At 49.4% G+C, this 21678-nt stretch overlaps 1 protein-coding gene across 1 annotated transcript in view; it reads left to right on the plus strand.

Annotated features, from left to right (window-relative positions):
- Positions 1-21678, plus strand: part of LOC144173880 (glutamate receptor 1-like) — a 266859-nt gene that overhangs the window by 157789 nt on the left and 87392 nt on the right. Inside the window, exon 4 of the mRNA XM_077702181.1 lies at positions 368-491. Within this exon, the coding sequence (XP_077558307.1) occupies positions 368-491 (124 nt within the window). The remainder of the gene's footprint in view (positions 1-367; positions 492-21678) is intronic.

Raw genomic sequence — 21678 nt, forward strand, 5'->3', positions numbered from 1 at the left:
TTCGTACACTATTGTAACCAGATACATTTTGAATTATTCTTCAAAATATTTTTATGTTGGCACCGAAAATTTTATTTATTGTTTTAAACGCATGCTTCTCTCGTTTACGCTGCTTTTATTGTTAGGTTTTCATAAGTTTGAGCTCGTGAGCGCACACGTGCATTAGCATAATACAAATATAACTTTAGCCGACAAATAAAGATAATGGCGAACAATGGTGACATCCCGTCGTCCCCATTTCCCTTCCCGAAGATATCCCAAGACGCAAGACCGCAAACCCCCTTTACCTTTACACCTCCTCCGCCCACTTTACCTTGAGCCTTCTTGCTCAAATAAACGACTTCTCTCTCTCTTTCATGTTCTGGAGACAACCGATGCGAGGCCGGCACTGTACGGCATCAGCCTGCGACCACGCTACTTGCCGGCCATCGTGGAAGTCATCAAGCACTACCGCTGGAAGAGCATCCTCTATCTCTACGACTCCGATGACGGTGAGTCATGGTTACCAGGCGGGCCCACGGATTGTAATCAGAGTTACGGGTGCAAACTGGTCTTGTCTTGTATTCTGGCCATTTCAGCGACGGCTGTGTGCGTGCGTGTGTATATTCGAGTGCGTGTGTGTCATGTGAGATGAGCGGCGTTGATCGCGAACGGTTCTTATACTCATTCAATATGGGATTAGCCGCTGTCGGTAATTACAATTGCACTACGCTATCTCTGCAGCCCAACGCGTACGCATGCCTCATGCAACAAGATACGCCAGATCTTGTGCCTTCTTTGTCACTGTGCTATAGCATATGACGAACTATACCGCTCCAAACGGTACCAACCACTCATAGGCACGCGACTCGTAAAAAATGGCCGCGTATCTGCTTGCTTCGCTGCAAACGACGTCCAAAGGCGGTAGTGTTCTCTCCCGCCCCCGCCACATGGCTCCTCCTCCCTCTCTCTCCCTCCCCTCTCACCTGGCCCATGAGGATTACAACGGGCGTAGTACCTGCGTAGGTTAGTGGTTTAACATGCAAAGTAAGCTCCGCATAGATCGCCGATGTTTGTTATATCCTCTAATCTGCATTTTCAGGTGAACAACTCGATGCCATGATTTGAAGCGCAACAAAAGCACACGGACGAAGAACAGAGTAGACGAGACAGGCGCTATCTCTCGTCTGCCTCGTCTACTGTCTCGTCTACTTTCTCGTCTACAGTAGACGAGACAGACGAGAGATAGCGCCTGTCTCGTCTACTCTGTTCTTCGTCCGTGTGCTTTTGTTGCGCTTCAAATCGTGGTATCTATTCACCAACTTGCCCAGCAAGAAGTTCTTCTCAATAACTCGATATTTGAAAGGGCGGTTGCTGTGGAGGGGTGCATGGTTGCGAGGATTATACGGCCGATATTTGTTCCTGCGTCTATTAGTTTGGCTAGAATTTCGGGAATTAGGCGTTCATAGTGAGCTGGGATAAATTTATTAGCTCAATCTTAGCAAAATTCTTTTAGCTCAAGCTTATTTTTTAGTTTTTTTACAAGTTTCCAAACAATATATTGCCTGGAAACTGGTAGCAAAACTCCTCTAGGACGACGACGCACCACGCATAGTACATCGTACGGGTCTTCTTCGTCGTACGCCTCATTCGCCACACCGAAGGTCGCGCTGATAATCTAGTCATTGGTCAACTAACCGGTTACGAGAACGCCGGGATGAATTGCGACGTAGCAGGAAAGCTCCTCTTCCGAGGGAAGCGGTCCGACGAGTGCCGTGTCATCCTCATCCTCTTCCGTTGCTGCGGCCCCTGGGCTGGGTTTTGGCTTTCACAAGCCTCGGGCCGCACAAAGCGACTGTGGCGAAAACAGTTCGCTACAGCTTGTGCCGGCGTATTTGACCACGCGTGCCAAATGAGGTATGGCACTCTAAAAACTCGTTTCAGTTGCGCCGTCCTTGACTTGCCTCCAGTCCGAATTAAGCGGTGCGCGTGCAATTTTGCGTCGAATTAGCGAATGTTTGTTACCATAGGGCTACGTACATTTTCTAAGGAAGGGTGTGGGAAGGACGAATTATCCGAGTTTCTGAATGAACGGCGGCCGAATTAACGAGATTCGACTGTAGTAGTAATTTCGTTACTTGAGCCTTTGGTATCTCATCAAACACGCAAAGTCCGTCATTACAAGTTGTGCCAGAATGGTCGCCGCTGTAAGAAGAAAATAAATAAAACCGCAATTGTGTTTTCGTAGGTATTGAACTGCATCGCCTCCGCAGGATCTAAGCGGTCTAACCACTGCACTAACCTAGCACACAGCTAGGAAAGAGGGAAAAAATTAGCCCAATGCGTACGCCGCGACAGGCGCAAGTGACGGAACGTGAGCAGAACAGGTGCAGGCAGAAAATGGCTCTTTCTGTGGGGAAGCTGCCGGGTAAAGTACGGCTCTCTGCCTGTACGGGTGATTTGTTCCCAAAATTAAAAATAACGAGAGTTAAGGGAGAGGTCCAAACACGATGTAACACTAAAAAAGTCTTACAATCACCTGTTCTTTCCTTTAAATTACGCATGTACGGTCACTTGCCTGAGAAATTTTCGTTCCTGCAACAATCGATGATAGTATCAAACCTGACCGATATAATTTTTCGGTGAAGGAAAGCTAATTGGCGAGCAAAATTTTTAAATTTTAAATTTTTTTTCCGAATTTTCGTGCGCCGTATCTTTATAGCAGTAGCATATTGTGGGCCCGCTGTAATCAAATGCGCAATAAAAAAAAATAGGCTTAAGAAATACCTGGTCTTCTCGACTTAGCAGTCTGGTCTAATTCTGAGCAGTTCGCGGACAGTGCCGAACTTCTCTGGCAATGGAAATGTTGAGAAAAACGTAGCTGCTCCACAGCACTTCTGGGCAGCCCAAAATGACAAGTTAAGGAGACCTACAGACACAACCAACGCAAGCAAGTGCAAGTGTGCCGGTGTATACATTGGAAGAGCATTTAATGCTCATGCGCGTGCGTCAGAAAATACTCACCAGCCGGAAGGTGCACCACCAATGAAGTGAGTTCTTTGTCGTTGGGAGCCACCGCAGGGGAACAAGGTTGGAAAAACCGAGCGTTGCCTCAATGGCCGGTTGCGTGAGAGGCCGGTTACGAGTGCGTACACTATCGTACCCTTTTTCATCCCTTTTGTGTACGCATCGATCAGTTTATCATGGTGCACGTTAAATCTTTTCGTGATGTTAGGCATTTCAAATAAGTGAGCCTTGTTTGCTGTGTAACCAAGACTGTGGATGGAGCGTAGCAGTCTTTCCTGTAAACACACCTCATCAGACGCATTGCTAATCGTCGACAAGGACTGAAAGGAAACGACCTCGTGCGCCTCATTGAAGCTCTTCTAATTGCCCTCATCCCCTACGGAACTCTACCACATGACCTGGGCGTGCTCCTTCACCTCATCCCTCCCCTCCCCCACACCCCCTCCCTCAACTATGAGCAGTGGGAAGGCATGCCAGCCAGCCTGGACTCCGGCGACCAGCCCCGGCTGGTTGAAACGGCCCCCCAGGCAGCGACCGCTAAGGGATTTCCAGATTGAGAAGGCCCCCTATTTCTACATTTTTGAGTTGCATACACAACTACGTATAGAATAATGGAATTCTATAGCATCATTGTTCCAGTTGCACGTTACTGAAAAAAGTGACCAATGTGCCGGTAACGCACTACCAGCAACAGGCTACCGCGGAAGACTTGTGTTCACACTGTGCGAAGGGTGAACATTTGAGTTGAAATCTCACGTCATCGGCTCGTTTCTCACTCAGCGGCGTAAAGCCTGGACAACTTCCAAAATGCTTGCGTCTCTTGCAAACCGGGGCCCAGAATGCAGGAAAACACGAGCGGTTGAACTTAAAACAAACCACAAGCTGAAATGACCTTGTTTAATTCAAAAGACGGATTTCAACAGCTCTTCAAGCGTAGGAAAATATTTCCGTTTCAGCGCTCCGTTATTACTGATATGATTCACGTCGAAGACGCCTGACGATCGGTTCCTTGTCCGGGAGTGAAAGAGGAAGAAAGATAGAGAGGAGGGAGAGGTCTACGGCCAAGCCCTTTGTACGAACAGAAACCGGTAATCGTAATTTGTTTCGGTTTGGCACGAAATCGTAATTTTGTGACCTGTTAAGCACTGTGAATTCCGCGCAGAAGACGTTTTCAGCCCCCTAACAAGCTTCGTGAAAAGAAAAATTTCCTGCCCATTTTTCGAGTCCCAACGTTCTCGGCAATTCTCCCACACGCTTCAATCGCCCCAGCCGTGGTTTCGTTTGATTACGTGCCGCGGAATCCACGACAGAGAATATTCTCGCGCCTCCTTCCGAGCTCCGCGTTTTGTTTTTCATTATTATTCAGACGCTGTTCGCTTTACTCTCTTGTTTGCCTCGTCCAGATCCGCTCGAAGATGAGGGTATTTTCGCATCTCTCTGTTTTTTCTCTTGCCCTTGCACTTAGCTCTCAGTGAGTGGTGGTCGATAAAGGGCCAGCCCTCCGTATATTCACATCCCATTTTCTCAATCACGGCTTAACGGTTAGGGCACCCACTCAGGCCAGGTTCTCGCAGCAGTGCGTCGAAAGTACGCCCTGGATAACAGTAAGGGTTATGGTCATTCTACCGTAAGTAAGCGCGAAGCGTTTCCCCGAAAAGTGCGGTTCCAGAGTCCTGGTCTTATTCGTCCCTCCCCCCTCGCTTTTTTTTTGTTTCCTTTTTATCCACTCGTGACGTCAGGCTTTTCTGTCGTGTGCTCAAGGCTCCCGAGGCCCCCTGCATTTTAAGATAGGCATCAGACTTTGCGGGTTTTACCCTCCGGAGCTACACGTGGGCTATGAGACGTGCTGCAACGTATGGCCACGGATACCTGGGGATCTTTACGTGCGCCACAATGACGACACACGGGCGTTTTAATGTTCATTCTTTGTGGCCGTCAGAAATACGGCCGTCACGGTTTCGATAAAACCAGCATTTTTGGGCCCGCTGTAACCAATCATGAATCACACCCCGTTCCTTTCTTTATGTACATTTTTTCCTTTGAAAGGGAGTACAAGACCACCCGTGAGGTCGAATTTAGTACACGTAAAATAACACCACGCAAATCGTGTTTATCAGTCACCCCTTTGGTACGACTCCCATCAAAGTAGTGGCGGACTCAGCGCATGGATCCAGCCATTTCAGCTTTTTGACGTCCAAGTGCGGGCCATATTCGTGAAAAGGCTCCAGCGAGCCTGTGTGTTTGCATACTCGTTCATCGGCTTTTTGACTGTTAGACCCTTCACTGCCTTGTGATTTTTGCTTTCCGCCCGTTTTACGATCTTTTCTTTGCCCGTAAGAACGGAGGCTTTATTATGATTATTATTCTTGTGGTTGGGATCAATTCTCCAAATTTAGTCTGTTCCCATAAACAATAGGTTCAGAGCGTAATATCGCGGAGACAAAGCACTACGTGAGCAAAGCTTCCGTAAGCAGTAAGGACAGAAAAGTGGCAGTAAATATCTCCTATAAAGTTTACAAATAACTAAACGAGAAACATCGAAGCAGGAGCACCGCCGTTAAACGGCAGTCAAGCCTTTGCACCCTGCTCCCACCTTTGGGGATTGGCGGAGAGAAGAATCGCTTTACACTTGAAAGAGAGCCGCTCCTATAATGATGTTAGTTTCAACCCCGCCGCCGCTTCCTTTATCTTCCTCGTTGACCAGCTCCCGGATTCGAGTCCTTAATTGTGCCACACCGTAGGGGATCTCTTCGGAACGCGGGACGGTCGATTGGTGGCGCGCCCGGAACCGTTCGGCCACGCGATTCCGGTGTCCCCATATCGCCCCGCCACCACCATTAGGTCGCCGAGAGTGTCAGGGCGGAACGGCGGTAGAGGCCTCCCGCCATGGCCTCTCTTGACTTTAGCGGTGCCGGGGTGAGTTTTCTGTCGGCTAATCTTCGGGGACGCGGATGACCCTGTTCCTACGGCAAAGAGGAGGAGGGTCAGGACCCAGGAGGTTGGTCAGGACCCGTCCTTCAAGCTTTCATTAGCGACTTGGCGTTACGGCAGTGTAAAGTGCCGATGAGCGTGCTCTTTAGGCCCTGGCCTCAGTATATCCGTCCTTCCCCCGTTGTGCCGTTGAGGTTTGGCAGTCCTGCGCCAGTTCCGCCTTTTCTGTTTCAGTTCAAGTAAACACGTTCTGCGCCTCTACCTGCACCGTCTCTCTTTTATCTGCATCTATCCTACTCGTTGAATCTTCAGTAAAGAACATGAGCACGGCATAGGATTTATATACTTCAGAAGCGAGGGAGGAGATGTCACGACAGGACGGTTAATCGGAAGTTTTAATTTGCTGCTTCCTAGCAATTCGATAAACCTATGGGCACTAATTCACTTTTTTATTAGCCAGAGGCAATTTCTAAAAACTCTCTTTTTCCCTCGTGCTCGACCCGTGTAAGTAAGTGAGACAGCGGCAAAGATCACGTGCACTCGAGACAATTCATAGCACAGTGTACGTAGCAAAAAATAGTAAACACGGGGCTACTCCATCAACCTACAAGATGTTCCAAGTAAATGACGAAGAAATTCTCAGGGGAGTTCCTGCGTTATCTATGTTCCTGTCAGTATTATTTGTTACAAGACGACGATGAGGATTTGAATAGAACATGGTGCTGTGGTCCCAACGTCTGAGGAAGCAGAAGTCGGGAAGGCGCGCTGCCAGCACGGGCTCTATCACTGCCCACTTTCACATTACATTATGTGCAGGTCGGCATCGTTCGCCCATCTCATGGTTTACGTCCTTTGTCTCGCCGCCACGTAACAATATTGTATTTACTGTTGCAACACTCACTTTACTCGCGGTCTTTTTTGATAGTTCAGTATTTAGCTCTCCGCCTCCCCAACATAGCTCGCTTCTTTTTCCTTATCAATACTCTCTCTCTCTCTCTCTCTCTCTCTCTCTCTCTCTCTCTCTCTCTCTCTCTCTCTCTCTCTCTCTCTCTCTCTCTCTCTCTCTCTCTCTCTCTCTCTCTCTCTCTCTCTATCTATCTATCTATCTATCTATCTATCTATCTATCTATCTATCTATCTACTCCTGAAAAAGACTGATTGCAAGCACGCTGCGGGGGAAAAGTAAGAACCATGCAGAATCGAGCGCCCACCAGTTTCTAACGTGTTGAGCAAACAACGCAGCACTGTAGAATAAAAATATTTTCAGGTGACTTTACCCACAGAACACTGGGTGGCGGCCGATCAGACAACCAAAAAAAATTCGTGAAAAAAGGCCGTATATTAACTTTACTCATGCACCCTTCACTCCTAAAAAAATTGTGAAATAGCTAACAGAAGAAAACAAAAAGCCGAACTGCAGCATTTTTACTGAGGACCCAAAGCTTGCATTCCTCGGTTGGGCTAATGGCCCAAAATTTTCACATGAGTGAGCTTTTAATGAAATCCATTAGCTCAGGAATGCCCACCACGAAAGCGCGTATCGAAGCAGTTTTAATTACGCGCCGCTGTCGAGGTGCTCCCCGTATAATGCGCATTTTTTTGTAATTTCTTTCTTCTTTAAACCGCGTGAAACTTTTATGGCGCGAAAGATCAAGAAAAATTCACCGTAGGAAAAAACTAAGGCTGTGACACACCAATTTCGCGTCATTTAGCTAAGCTTCCCTCTACCATTTCCGTCAGCTTTAATTTTGTCGAGCTTCACAAGCCATCCAGCTGAAATATAGCTTCCATCTATATTTCGCGTAGCCCTGTCCACGCCCCCACCCCACCACCACCACCACCAGCCTCTTAACAACCAAACAGCTCATATAATCCCCCAAGACAAAAAAATAGAAAGGCGGACATCTCTTCTTCTTTTCTTGTTATTTTGTTTCTTACATTTACCGCTTCGCGTTGTGCGTGCGCTTGCCCGCGACTCGAGCTTCACACCGTCCTTTCTTACAATACACAGGGCAGAACGAAAGCAGGTAAAGTGAGTTACTTGTAGTTTCAATTTGCCAAAGTATTTCTTGGAAATTGCTTCCACTTCTGGTTCAGGGAAGCATTTCCTCCTATTTATTTTTTTTTCTGTCCGCTTCTGTTCTTTGCTTGTATATGAATAGCGTTAAAACATTACTGCAATGTGCTGCGTAATTATTTTCTCATTTTGTCCCTTCTTTTTTATTGAAGTAGCCGAAATCCCCCGCAGTTATACCTTTTTTATGGCCGTCAAAAGAAAGACAGCACAAGTATGAAAAGACCCCAAGCTTTTCCGACGAATCGTTTACCCTTTTATTTTCTCGGCTTTCCTTCTAAGTGTTTCTAAGGTACAAGGGAATACCGGCTCCGTTGCGCAAAACCGGAAAATTTGTGAGCGCGAGGCCATCAATGCGCGAATACCCAACGCCCTTTTCTCACGAGGGCATAATAGCTTGGCCAATGAAAGGTTACAGTTTTAGATAATGGTCCAAAAAGAATACAGCTGAAGAAAAATCAACACCTCTACTGAAGACGATCTTTGAAGAAAAAATAGCAATTCGCGGACTGATTTTCAAATAGAAGGCGTCGCTGCAGCGGTTCGCTGCGTGAAAAAGCGGGAAATATATTTTAAACAAAAGTTGTAGTGACATATACGGCTAGCTCTTAAGCTGTGATATGCGATAGTGTTCCTTCGGCGGGGAAGGGCGTTTTGTCTTGGAGTTCGTGCATTTACAATTTACACTTTCCGAGCACTGCAGTTCAGTGACGGGAGCTATACAGGTGCAACGATTTTTCATCACTGAGGCACAGGAAAACCGGAGGCCCCTTACGACCGTGCACCTTGAGATGAGGGCGTGAAACGTTGCGGCTGCAGTGTGCCGGTCAGTTTGGGCAAGAAGGTGACGGTGTCGGTGTTTCAAGGTATTTATTCTTTAGCGTCGGGGCTTGAATTGAAATTTTCGCTTTTCTATAACACGCACACGCAGAGAGAGAGAGAGAGAGAGAGAGAGAGAGAGAGAGAGAGAGAGAGAGAGAGAGAGAGAGAGAGAGAGAGAGAGAGAGAGAGAGAGAGACCAGACCTCTATTAAGTAAGATTTAATAGAAGTTTAGGAAAAGGGGGTAAAGACGTGGTAGACCCAAAGGGGGAACCCGAAGTCCAAGGAGGTCTCCAGCCTCAGCTGCCGCTATCTTGAGAAGACAAGTTGGCCAGGACAGCCTCGTACGTGTCGATGATGTAAAATGCAATGTTTGAATTGTTCACCGCTGACAATATCCTTCAATATTACCAGGTCGCATAAAGAGAGTGGCTCTTTCCCCTTACTTAACGAAGTTTAAGGTTAAAGTAGTACGTTTCCTACCTAACACCCTTAACATGTTCACCCGTACAAACTTGTGAATATATCCAAGACAAAACGCCCCTCCACGCCGAAGGAATGCTGTCGCATCTTGCAGCTTAAGAGCTAGCCGTAGATATCACCTGCTACTTTTTTAGATGCGAAGCGTCTCATGCTCGGGGCTGTGTCCCTTCCTCCCTTGTCATTGTTGTCCGCCGTCCGCACACCCACTGCGCATGCCTGGCCAGGCACCACTGATGATGATTGTGGCAGGATGCCCCTAGGGATTGGCCAACAAAAGAATCCATCACGAGATAGCTTCGCCTTCAACCACCGTCGTCACCTTCCCGTCGGGGAACCCTGAGTACCACACCCTCACAGCGCATGCCTGGCCAGGCATCGCTGATGATGATTGCGGCAGGATGCCCCTAGGGATTGGCCAACCAAAGAATCCATCACGAGATAGCTTCGCGTTCAACCCCCGTCGTCATCTTCCCGTAGGGGAACCCTGAGTAGTATGCGAGGCATTCCTCCTCTCCTCTCCGACACTCCTCTCCTCTCCGAAGCCCCTCTCCTCTCCGGGATTGCTCAACGAATGGCAACACCGGTGACTTCGCGCGCGATAATGCGAAGCAGCTTAGGGTTAGAGACACGACGGTAGCCGCTGCATACTCCGCTGGGAGCGCCGCTGTAGCTCCGGGGTATAAATGACGCGCGCGTGCGCTCCGCTTCCTTTATACACCTCCCGCAACGCCGCGATCGAACTGAAAACTAATGGGAACTTGAGTCGACCCCATGGCTGCTTCGCATACTACTCAGGGTTCCACTATGGGAAGATGGTGAAATTTTTTCCTGTATAAATGCGTGAAATTAAGTAATTGAAAAGAATAAATGAACATAGACAAACCTGCACATAGAAAAACCAACCTAGAATTGGAACAAGTCTGCCAGTGTTTCCCGCCCGTGCCTTCAGTTTCACGTAAAACGGAGCAGATTTGCGATTGAAAACTGGAAGGAGATAGAGCAGCGTGGAAACGAGTTTTACATAATAATGTCTTAATAAAAGCTGTTTATGACCAGGTTTCTATGCATTTTTTTTTATTTTTCGCCCTTTTTATGTAGTTAACACAATGTTGGATAATGACAGCATTAGTGTCGGTGGAAGATGCGCTGCGGGGGCGGCGTAAGTTGCGGGCATGGCTGGCGACCGTGTCTGACTAAAATGTCGTGCGTAGAAAACATCACTGCGCAGGCGCTGCGCCTGCCTAAATCGCGTGAGTGTTCTTTCGTCTTGTCGGGAGTATCAATGTCCTCCTTTCCAAGGCGCTGCTCTATACTCCTGATTTCGGCGAGCCCTTATATCTTGCTGCCTCTCGATGACGTACTTCCATGGACGCTTGATGAGCACGGATGATAGCGGAGGGCTAGCAGGCACGGAAAAAACCGCTAAATGAGCCTAATAACGCTATCGAATTAATAACAGATCACAACAGTCGCCACACTAGGCCCATCTACGGGGACGCTGCGGGGATATCGCTCCGTCAACTGTGACAACCGCAGCCCCATTAGCCGCAGCGGCGAGCGCGCGCGCTCAGGTGGCTGCGGCTGCTGGTGGTGCGGAGACGAGATGCTCCGTGGAGGCTACTGCGTGTCACCGCCAACGAAGCTACCTGCCCGTGCGTGCGTCCGTTCGTCCATTCTCCGCGCACACGAGTTCCGGGGAAAATGCGTCCGGTCGGCCTTGCACTCTTAATTGGAATGCACGGCCTGCCACTCTCGCGGCAATGCTCGCAATCACCCAGGTACTGTGCGGTGAAGCCAAGCGTCGTTTTCGCCGCACGACACAATGTCCTGCGGAGAAGCTAACCTCATTTTTGTGTTTGCGTGGTTCCGTGCGCGCGCGCGCGCCCGCATGCTTCCCGTATTTGCGGGTAAGCGGCGAGAGACTGTTCCAAGAATCGTCCGTGGGTGGACGGAATTGAAGGGTCATAATGGCCGAACGTGGCTTGGAGCAGTGGGGGCTTTAACGTAATCCGCACGTTGCAGCCGTGGTCTTGGTTAAACACTGCCCGGACCCGGAATTGCATCCCGTCGTCACTACGTCGCTCCGAAATGAGTACGATAGTTGGAAGATTGTCGCATTAGAAAATAAGCCGAGAGCCAACCCCCATCACTGAACTGGCAAGCGAGAAATACCACATGAGACGGGGATTAGCTTGTGGTTGCCCATGATCACCTAGTGATTGAAAGAAAAGGGGGAAAAGGAATTTGCAGGATGTTGCAACAATGGCTGAGCCTCGTTAAAGAACTTTTTTGGGGAAACGGCTGCCTTGTACGACAACTTTCCACGCAGGTAGCGGTTAAAGTCTTTTTATTCACAAGTCAAGGCGAAAGCGATGAAAAAAAAAATAGTTCTGGTCCTTGAGCGCACGTTGTGCCTTTTTGTTACCTGTTTCCGCATAGAAAAAACAATGTTCCGAAAGCTTTAGCACGCAAAGGCAAACACAAATCAGCGCATTGGGTTCGTCTGTGTTATTCCTGAATAAAATAGACCGAAAATGTGACCGCTTATCATTTCAGTGCACAAGAGCAGGCGGTTTCTTCAAGAAAATTGTTGAATGGGGTTATTCTTGCAACACCAATAAAAGATTGTGCCGCCTGTGCACTTGTACGCTAATCATCATCGATACACATTCTGAGTTTGATGATTAACCCGGTGCTTAATTTTTATCCCGTACTTATGGGAAAGTGTTGCACTTGAGTCAAGTCATCTCGCTAATAAGTGAGCAGGGACAGCTGAAACCCTTATTCCCACTGGTGCCTTTTCACACCGCATGTTAAGACACATCCAACATTGAATTATTACAGCGAAGATTTCTATGCCACATTGGTGGTGACTGTCCGTCGCCGAAACGCCCTGCAAGAAAGCCAGCTTTACACAATGGGTTTTACAGAACGATGATGATGATAAGGGAAGGCACATCAAGCGCCTCAAAAAAAGCGCTTCCCCTGGTCAAAATCGAACCTGGGTCCGCCGCGCTTTAAAGCCGACCTGTATCGGCCCATTGCGCAATTCCGAAATGGTCCAAGAAGTTTGGATTTAAAGCGAAGCTTTCCTGGTGGCGTTTCCTCACTGGTGGCGACCGTCCCGTCAACAAAACTCTGTGAACCCCTACAACCCCAATGACAGCGAACAGATCCCCCACGGGAAAGCTAGGCTTTTCCACCATTGTTGTTAGACGATGGGGATTTTTTGTTTTATAGGATTCACGAAAAAAACCTTATTGCTTGTACATCCCCTGGTGTTCATCAAAACGCTGAACTACAGCTGGATAAAAAATTGCCTTCCAGCAAAACCATAACGTAAAAGCCACGTAAGCTCAAAACAACACAGAAACGCTTCATCGTGTACTTTCTCCAGCAAAATACGAACGCATACGCGTCGCTAAAAATGATGTCCCAGCTTCCGCAAGCCCATGTCTTTTTTTTTACTTCTCTGGTACTGTGTGCATACTGTCAACTACAAGCAACAAGATGGAAAAGACGAAACAGATTTCGTCGTCACTTCGTTACACAACAGCTAAACAGCGGGCGTCGTGCAACCAGCTCAAAAACACGGCCCAGGGGCTTGGGGAAACAAGTCGGACTGGACAAAAACTGAGCGAACATCAGCCTCCCGGAGATTACAAAACAGCCGGAAATTAAACCTACTCAATTCCGCTCCCTCCCACGGAGAACAGTGTTCGCAATCTCGTCGACAGAAGGGATAACGCGGCTTTAATAATACGAACGTTTTTACCCGTGCAGCCATCCGAAAAAGATCCTGTTTCGCTGCGCCCGAAAAGCTGCGCAGTTTCCGACGTCTGCTGAGCGTCCCTACTCTGGGGTGAAACTTCCGTTGCACAGATTCGGCAATAATTGGTCGCCCTTGACGTTTGGCATATACGAACACCCGCAGAGCCAAATACGGATTCTCCACACCGAGACCTTTTCATTTATTTCTTGGCAAGGGCGTAATCGTCAGTTGGGCTGTTTTTATTGGTCAAAATAAGTAAACGTGACCAGTGCTGCTGGCTGGGCGCTACCTCACGGTTAAAGAGATGCCAAGCAGGAGTCACGTGACCTTCTGATCTCGGGGGTAGCGCTGGCAGGGCGCTGCTTTGCGCGGTGGGGTTCGTGGTAAGCTTCGCGCGGCTGGCGACATTCATATCACGCCATGCGGCCAGAAATTGCGCCTCCTCCGCAGCCTGCGGTTGTCCCTGAGCCCCCGCGGTCGTTATTACCGTCGGTTGCGGCGCGCTGGAGCCAGCGGCATCGGGGAGGTGCCCAAGACGTTCCCGCGCCAAGGCTGCCAGTCACGTTGCTGCTCCACCTCCTCCGCCGCATTTGCTTTGCCATCCTCGCACTTTTCGTCTTATTTCATCGCCGCTTCTCCCTTTTGCTCCCCGTGTCAAGGCGGCCCACGGGGATATGAGTAGAAAGCTTAGCATAAATGCAATATTTGAAGAAAAAAAAAAACAGCTGAAGAATGCTTAAGAAAAGAGGGTAGCCAGATGGTTCATCTTCAGCAGTAATCCTCCATCTCTCGATGCAAAACTACTTTTTCAACTTGAAAAAGTCAAATAGGGCTTCCCTGATGTTTTTTTTTCTACTCCTCGGAAAAAGTACTGGCGCGTGATCTTTTCGGAAGCCCGGGTTTACATCGCATTGCAACGGTCAGGTTTGGCATGTGCATATACCTCGGTGCTGGAAATTCTTCGCGACTCGGGTGCAGCTTTCAATTTCTTGCTTCATGATGGGCTTTTGAGCATTGTTTCTTGTTATTTGAGTGTTGACGCTAGAAAAATAAAATAAAATTTCGAACTTTTGGAACCGGTCCAGCAGCCGGCGCCCGAGCAGTGAGTAACACAACTTCGAAATAACCTCGCCCTACTATTCCAGAATCCCCAGCGTGAGTTCACGAGTGATTTGCGTTATTTTTTTACCATAACTAGTTCCACAGGAGAGGAATTCAAACAAAATAGGTCTATTCAAGTACCATTCGGGGCTCATCGAAACGCCATTCGAAAACCATTTGCAGTCAATGCAAATATGCGGCCTTCATTGCTCACCGTGAGTGATATTTTCGAGCACCGACGGAGAATTCGTAGCTAAAAACGGAGATTTACCCAAAAATAAATGTTTTCAGCGCACTTCGGCCTCCACCACTGAGAAAAGATGAAACAAATATTCATTAAAAGGTTCATAGTAACAACAGAGCGAACAACACGAGACGAAAAGAAGAGGGCACAAACACAGCCCTCTTCTTTTCGTCTCGTGTTGTTCGCGCTGTTCCTATGAATATGTACCAACTCGCCGAATCGTCCGTTTCAGCTTCATTAAAAGGGCCCTGAAACATTTTTTTAACTACTGAAGGAATTTTTGAACATGCTAAGTAAACGAACCAGTTTGTTAGTTTACGTGTCCACGAAACACCCGAGCCAAAACACCCGAGCCGAAACACCCGAGTTTTACGGACAACACAACTTAAAAACTAGGGCGAAAGTGCCGACTTGCTGTTATCCTCTTTTTCCGGACGCAAGCGTTGCCCCCTGTGCTGTCGCGCTGGCATCGGCCAGCTGCGACATTCAGTGCCTTTGTGGGCAGATGCCATCCTGCCGCACCCAGCACCATCTGCTGCTTTACTTATGACACTAAATCAATTCTTATAAGCTCTGCTAAAAACGCTCCACAGTTCGGCCTCAGTAGCCTAGTGCAATAAAAAAACTCCCACCTCCCCTCGCGGGAACCCCTGTGTAGATGCGACGCATAGGGGGTTCACGTTGCAGCGTTGGACAGCGGAAGAACGGCGCTGGAACGATGGAGCGGAGCGGCGCAGGCACCGCGTTTAATAGCGCGCATAACGGTGAGGGGACGCGCCGGCGCCAGTGCGTCTGCCGCGGCTATGACGCAACACAATCCAACGCAATCCACTTTAATCCAAATCCAAGCCAATCCAATCTAATCCAAAACAATGCCCCTCGCGAGAGAGTGTTCGCTATCGGAGAGGAGAGGGGGGAGCGGCGAAGAGCGAAGCTGGCGCGGCGAGGAGAATGGGTGAGGGGTGGACGCCGACAACGACGACGGCGCCGACGCCGGATGCAGGGACAAGGCGAGTGAATGAGATGCCTTCGCATCTAAAAGCCGCAGTGGCCTACTAGTAGGAACGCGGGCTTTATCTCGAGCGTCATGGGCTCGAACACCAGCAGTGCTAATAATTTTTGCCAAGACCAGTATGTTTTTCCTGCAAAAGGTTCTCTTAGAACGGCTCTACCCGTTCTTCTCGTAAATAAGGTTTTTTTGTATCCTTTATATCAGTTCGGGCGCGGTGCGCTACATATCGACATGTTTAATTAGAGTTCTGCATTGAGCCGGGAGTGCCGTGCTTGTACCCATATGGGAGCGGATAATCGCCGGCCAGCTAGTTTTTTTTTTTTTTTTCTTCTGCAACAACAGTTTTTGCCAAACCTTTAAAGACCTACGCCAGAAAAGCAAAGAATAAATATGAAAAAAAAGGACGAGTACTTACAGCGCTGAGCAAATAACACAGTGTCGCTCTCTGCTAACGGCAGCTATATTAACACGAAAGTGTTTTATTCCCTGATACACGAAGATTTCGCTGACGTCATATCCGTCACGTAAGTAACGCCAGTACAACGAACCATGCTGCAGCAGAATGGCGAGTTGGGCTAGTTCGTGAAATTGCATGTCGAAAGCTTCAGAAAGCGCAACACTTGAAAAAACACCACACAAACGAAAGGTAACACAGGACGGGCGCTTTAGTACAAAAAGCGCTCGTCCTGTATTCCCTTTCATTTGTGCCGAGTTTTTTTTTTTATGTGTTGCGCTTTTTTCAAGATTTCGCCATACAACGAAGCAAGCGGCCCGTAAAGGGTGCACCCCTGCACACATGGTCTTCTTGCGGGGACGCAACCTTTAGTACCAAAGAGTACGTTATACTTAATGTTGTTTGTTTCCGGGTTTTATATTTTAACACGAAAGTGTTTTCTGCAGCGATACCCCAAGATTTTACTGACGTCATATCTGTCACGGAAATAACGGCACTACACCTTTGCCGAAGCGACCCCCCAGCACGACGTCACTCGCCAAGTACGCCAACAAGACAGCCACCGATCCGAAAATCATGCTCAGCTGCAGATTTCGCTGCATATTTCACTTTCGCCTTTTACTGATTCCTATGACAGAGGAATCAACCACAGTTTTTTTTTTTGCACAGTGCCTTTAACCCGAAGAAAAAATGTAAGGGCTTCGGTAATCACCGTTTTAGGGTTAAATTTAAAGTAACAGCAGACATTTACCTTCCACACGTTTACAAACGGACAGAAGTTTAGCACGCAAGCGTATGTTAGAGCTATGCTATTTGTATGGGCTTATTTTAACTCAGTGCATGCTTTATCCATGGCTGGGGGAGACTTAAAGTAATTGTGTAAGGGAAGTGTGTTATTTGTGTTTTTAATAAGTTTGGTACATACCACACTAGTTTGCCCCCAGCTGCCGCTGGTTCACCAAACGTGTTCATATGCGGCCAATCCACTACAACCCGTATATCTTACTGAGCAGGCTGCAATACATGATGGACTGGTCTCAATACTACCTTTTGTCACGGCGGGATCATACTTTTGACTAATCATCCGGACTGTTTCAACGTAAGCCATACATGACATTCGTCACGTGACACAATAGACACCTTTCTCAAATGCCATTCATCGCCTTGCAAAAAGTACGGTGCTGAAGATACGCAACCAGTGGGTGCCCCGTTCATATGTGCCTGGCAATGCGAAGTCAGACTCAGCTAGCCGGCCGAGTACCGTCATGCGACCACTACTACCTTTCCCCGAAGACGCTTTCGGGCACCTGTAACGACAAAAGGAAAATCTCCGGCGAACCACGCGAGCCCTCACACCCCCGTGTGGTTCAAACCTTCCTGGTGACTTAACTCGCCGAGAGGAGGTTGTGCTGCGGAGACTACGCGTTGGGTTGGCCCTTACGCCGTCCGTGACTCCCCCCTGGCCAGCGTAGTACCACTGCCCATACGGATCCACCTGACCCTTCTGCGACTCTTCCATACACGACGTGAAGGTGCAGCACGTGCTGTGGAGCTGCCCGGGATTACATCAAGTTCGTGTGGCACCTTCTCTGGCCGCCCTCCTGACCTACGACGCTGGGTGCACGGATTGTTTCACCGAGAACTTCTGAATTTTATACACGAAACTAACTTGTTCGTGCTTCTGTAAATGTATCATCTATTAAGCCGCAGGGAAAACTTTCGAATAAAAAAAATAAGTATGGTAGCACCGAGAAGCCATAAGAGAACGTACAGGTGCCCCCAAAAGTACACGGAGCACGGGTTGGAGATTTTGAGGGGATTTCCCCGCCATGTGCCTAGCCAGCAGCCTCTCAGTGATTTTTCAAGAAAGTCATTCTGGAGTAAAATCGGGCCGCACATATTCTAGTTGTGCTGCCATCCGCATAAAATATAAATCATTCTAATTTCACGAAACAATGCTCCGTTTACTTTTGGGGGCTCCTGTACAGTTACTACGGTCGTCATGTTTAGATTCGTAATTGGCATTTGTTGGGAACCTACATTCGTGCTAAATGTACACGTCCCACGTCTATTTTTGTGACGAAATAGACAGTTATAGCAGGGTGGAGAAGCGGTCCCGGTAGCGTATTCCAAAACCATATCCCGTAGGGGCTGTTACGAATCGGCCACCGCCGCCGTATTTTCCCGCATCAGCCACCACGTGGGAATCGACCACGTGCGCCCGCGTGTCGGTGAATCGTACTTTCGTGTCTCGCCATGCCGGGTCAGTCACCTCGCTTTGCAACGCGCCTCCGGCGGCTGCCAGCGGTACGCCCAGGCATGCTTCATGACGTTCGCCACACCCTTCAGGCACCTGCGCGTCGGTGAGTGCCGCCTTGACCTCCCCGGCTCAGACGTTTCGCTATCGGCGCGACCAAACCTTCGATAGCGCGACCCCGGCACCTCTCAAGGACCCTCTCTCCCCCACTCTCGGACGCCACGCGGGACGAAGCCATGGGTGACTCACGAACTATGGACAGAGCGTGTGGGTGTCTGTGATGTTCGTGGCGTGTTACTATTGGGGGCGTTTTTTGGGTATAAATAGAAGCAGCACAAACGCTGAAATTCATTCCTGTCTGAGCAGCGAATCCACGCGGTCGCTCTGCTCGTGTCCTGTATTGTAACCTCGCCCGTCAGGGCATTGTATGTTTTTTTGGCTTCGGCTCACCTCTCGCTATGAAGTAAACAGTTACGTCATCCTACTGCTCTGGACTTCTTCACGGCTGCAACACCGGCTGGCCGCTCGCATCATACACGCTACCCATCGTATGTTGGAGGTCACGGAGAACGGATCGGGTGCCCCCGCCCGGTCGCAACAACTGGTGGCAGCGGTGGGATGACAACTTCAGCTGGAGCCAGCGGTGCGATACCCAACACCACGGACGTCAAGGCGGCTTCGGACTTCGCAGAATTCACCGCGGTCAAGGGTGAGTGCGGGATTTTCTTCACTGAGTTTTACCAGGCTTCTGAGGATAGCTGGTAGGGCGTGTGTTTTTGTCGCGTGGGTTATTCGCGCAAAACATTTTTTGGAACAGTGGGAAAGCAGTACTCTAGACCGGCCATGAATTTGAAGGAGTTGAAAAAACCGCAGTTGTTGGAGCTTGCAAAAGAGTTGCGCTTGGATGTTACGGACGCGCTGAGAAATACAGAGCTGATACAGGCTATACTCGCTGTTGGGGCTGACGATGACGAGCTGTCGGAATGCATTGAGCTGATCAATGGCAGGGAGACCGCTAAACGTCAGGCTGCAGAGGCTGAGCGTCAGCGTGAGGAACGCGAGGAAAGAAAGCGAGAACAGGAACGCGAGGAGAAGGAACGGGAGCGGCAGCATGAGCTGGAAATGAAGTGTCTAGACGTCGAGGCGTCTCGACCTAGACGTCAGAGTGGCAGCAGCGTGCAGTCTGCGGCGACTGAGCGACCTACGCTACGAATGTGTGACCTAATGCGACCCTACAAGGTAGGAGAAGACATCGGTCTTTTTTTGGTCAACTTCGAGCGTACGTGTGAGAGGGCCCAGTTTAGCCGAGACTCATGGCCGCAAAAGCTGCTTACGCTTTTGCCAGGTGAGGCATCCGACGTGATGGCCCGCTTGCCAAAGGAGGAGGCGGAGGACTACCAGAAAGTCAAGTCTAGCCTCCTGCGTAAGTACAGGCTGTCAGCAGAGGCGTTTCGCCAGAAGTTCCGTGAATCCGAGAAAGCTAGGGGCGAGTCGTACTCGGAGTTCGCCTACAAGCTGAGGGCAAATATGGAAGAGTGGCTAAAAGAGGCAGAGGCTTTCGGAGAGCACGACAAAGTAGTTGAGTGCTTCGGTCTTGAGCAGTTTTACCGCCGTCTACCAGAGAACCTGAGACTCTGGGTGCAAGATAGGCCAGGGGTAAGTACTGTGGATCAGGCAGCTCAGCTAGCCGACGAGTTCGTCACACGTCGAGGTGCGCAGGGGCCGAAAGACGGCCACGAAGAGTTCAGGCCGAGGCCTGATAAGTCAGGGCCGAAAGGCAGAGCTCCCCGGGAAGACGGTCGAGCAAGGGAAGTCGTTTTCGTGGATAGAGAAACTGGCCACGATAACGAAGAGAGAGCAGCAGACGCTGCGGAGCAGCGCAGAAAGAAAGCTTTCGAAGCGCGCAGACAGGCTGCGTGTTACAACTGCGGCGAGACGGGACATTTCGCTGCCAGTTGTAAGAAGGGAAAACTAGTATTTCACGTACTAGATCACAGTGAGGACAGCAGGCAGTTTCTAGAGCCGTACGTACGGAGTCGTCAATGGTAAACCGTGCCGAGTGCTTCGCGGCGACGGTAGACATGGTCCACCCTTCGTACGTTGAACCGGATCAGCTAACTGGGCAGTGTGTTTGGGTGAAGCCAGCCGTAGGTGCACGAAACGTTCGTCTGCCGATTGCTAAGGTCAGCATCGGAGGTCCGTTTGGTGAACTTGTGACGCAGGCAGCAGTATCCCCACAACTACTTCCGGAGTACAAATACCTATTCTCGAACAGGTCGGATCAGCTGTTAAGGGAAAAGGGGTACCATCTTGAGAAACTGCCGAGGAAAGAACCAGCTGGGCTCGCTGCGAAGAGCTCGAGTAACGATATGGTCACCACCTTTGTGAGGAATGGCGAAACTCAGACAGAAAGCGATGATTGTGCATTTCCAGAGGCTCGCGACGGAGGGCAGCGTAAGTACACTGTGTGTAAGGCCCCTACGGTGAGCGGAGATGTTTCATCGCCATGTTCGAAGTGCGCTAGATCACAGGAGGCCTTGAAAACGGCTGTCGACCCGAACGCGCGCAGTTCGCGGGCAACTAAGCCATCTTTTGAGACAGGGCAGCCTAGTTGTAGTGTAGTAGTTTGGGCCGTGAGAAAGGAGAACGGAAACACGCTTCGGTCTTCGCGTGCCGAGGTTGTCGTTGAAAGCGCGAGGGACGACGAGGTAGGGACTGTAGGGAACTACAAGGTGTCTAAAGAGCTCGTCGTGCCCGTTTCACTCCCAGCTGATGTTCCCGTCGATAGCCCACCATCGGCTGAGCTAGTTGAGGTTCCGGTGTCGCCTGTGGCTGAACCGAAGTCGGGAACCGACCAGCCTAGAGGAAAGAACGCAAACGCGTTCCGGCGTTTGCTTGCCGAACGCGTTCGTAAAAAGGCGAGCAACGAGGAGGTAGCAAAAACTTCAACGCGTAATTGTGGCGCGTGTTTCAGTGCGAGCAAAGCCGTGAGCTCGCATCGCGCCGAGGGAACAAGCAGTGCGCGCATAACGTATGAACGGGGGAAAATCCCGCTCGCTCCTCCGCGCGCTCGACCTTTGTCGAACAAGACGACCGGTGTCATTTCACGCGGTCACAGCAGCGTTGAGAGAACGGCTGCACCTAAAGTGCGGTACAAGAAAGGGAAAAACTCGGGGCATTGACGAGAGCTCAAATCGCAGCTCTCGGCGCGAGAAGTGGCCTGTTGACGCCTGACTTTCTCAATTTCTTTGTTTTTCCGGAAGCAGGTTTCGCCCTTTATGATTACGTTGTTTTTTTTGTGCGTGGGACATTTCCAATCACGCGAAATGTCACCTTTCAGGTTTGTGCACTTGTCTAAAGTACTGCTGGGCTAAAATATAACTAGTGTAGTTAGTTATTAGCGTATTTTTTCGCCACTAAAAGCCTGGTAGATCTTCAGTGCGGATTTGTCTTCGCACTTGCCTGCGATGCGGTTGTGTCTTGCTGTGTTGTTCTGTTGCTTGCCTGACCAAGCCAGAGACGTT

Source organism: Haemaphysalis longicornis, unplaced genomic scaffold (genome assembly GCF_048455015.1).
Source record: "Haemaphysalis longicornis isolate Haplotype H1 unplaced genomic scaffold, Haemaphysalis longicornis Haplotype H1 scaffold_3, whole genome shotgun sequence".
NCBI classification, from domain to species: Eukaryota; Metazoa; Arthropoda; class Arachnida; order Ixodida; family Ixodidae; genus Haemaphysalis; species Haemaphysalis longicornis.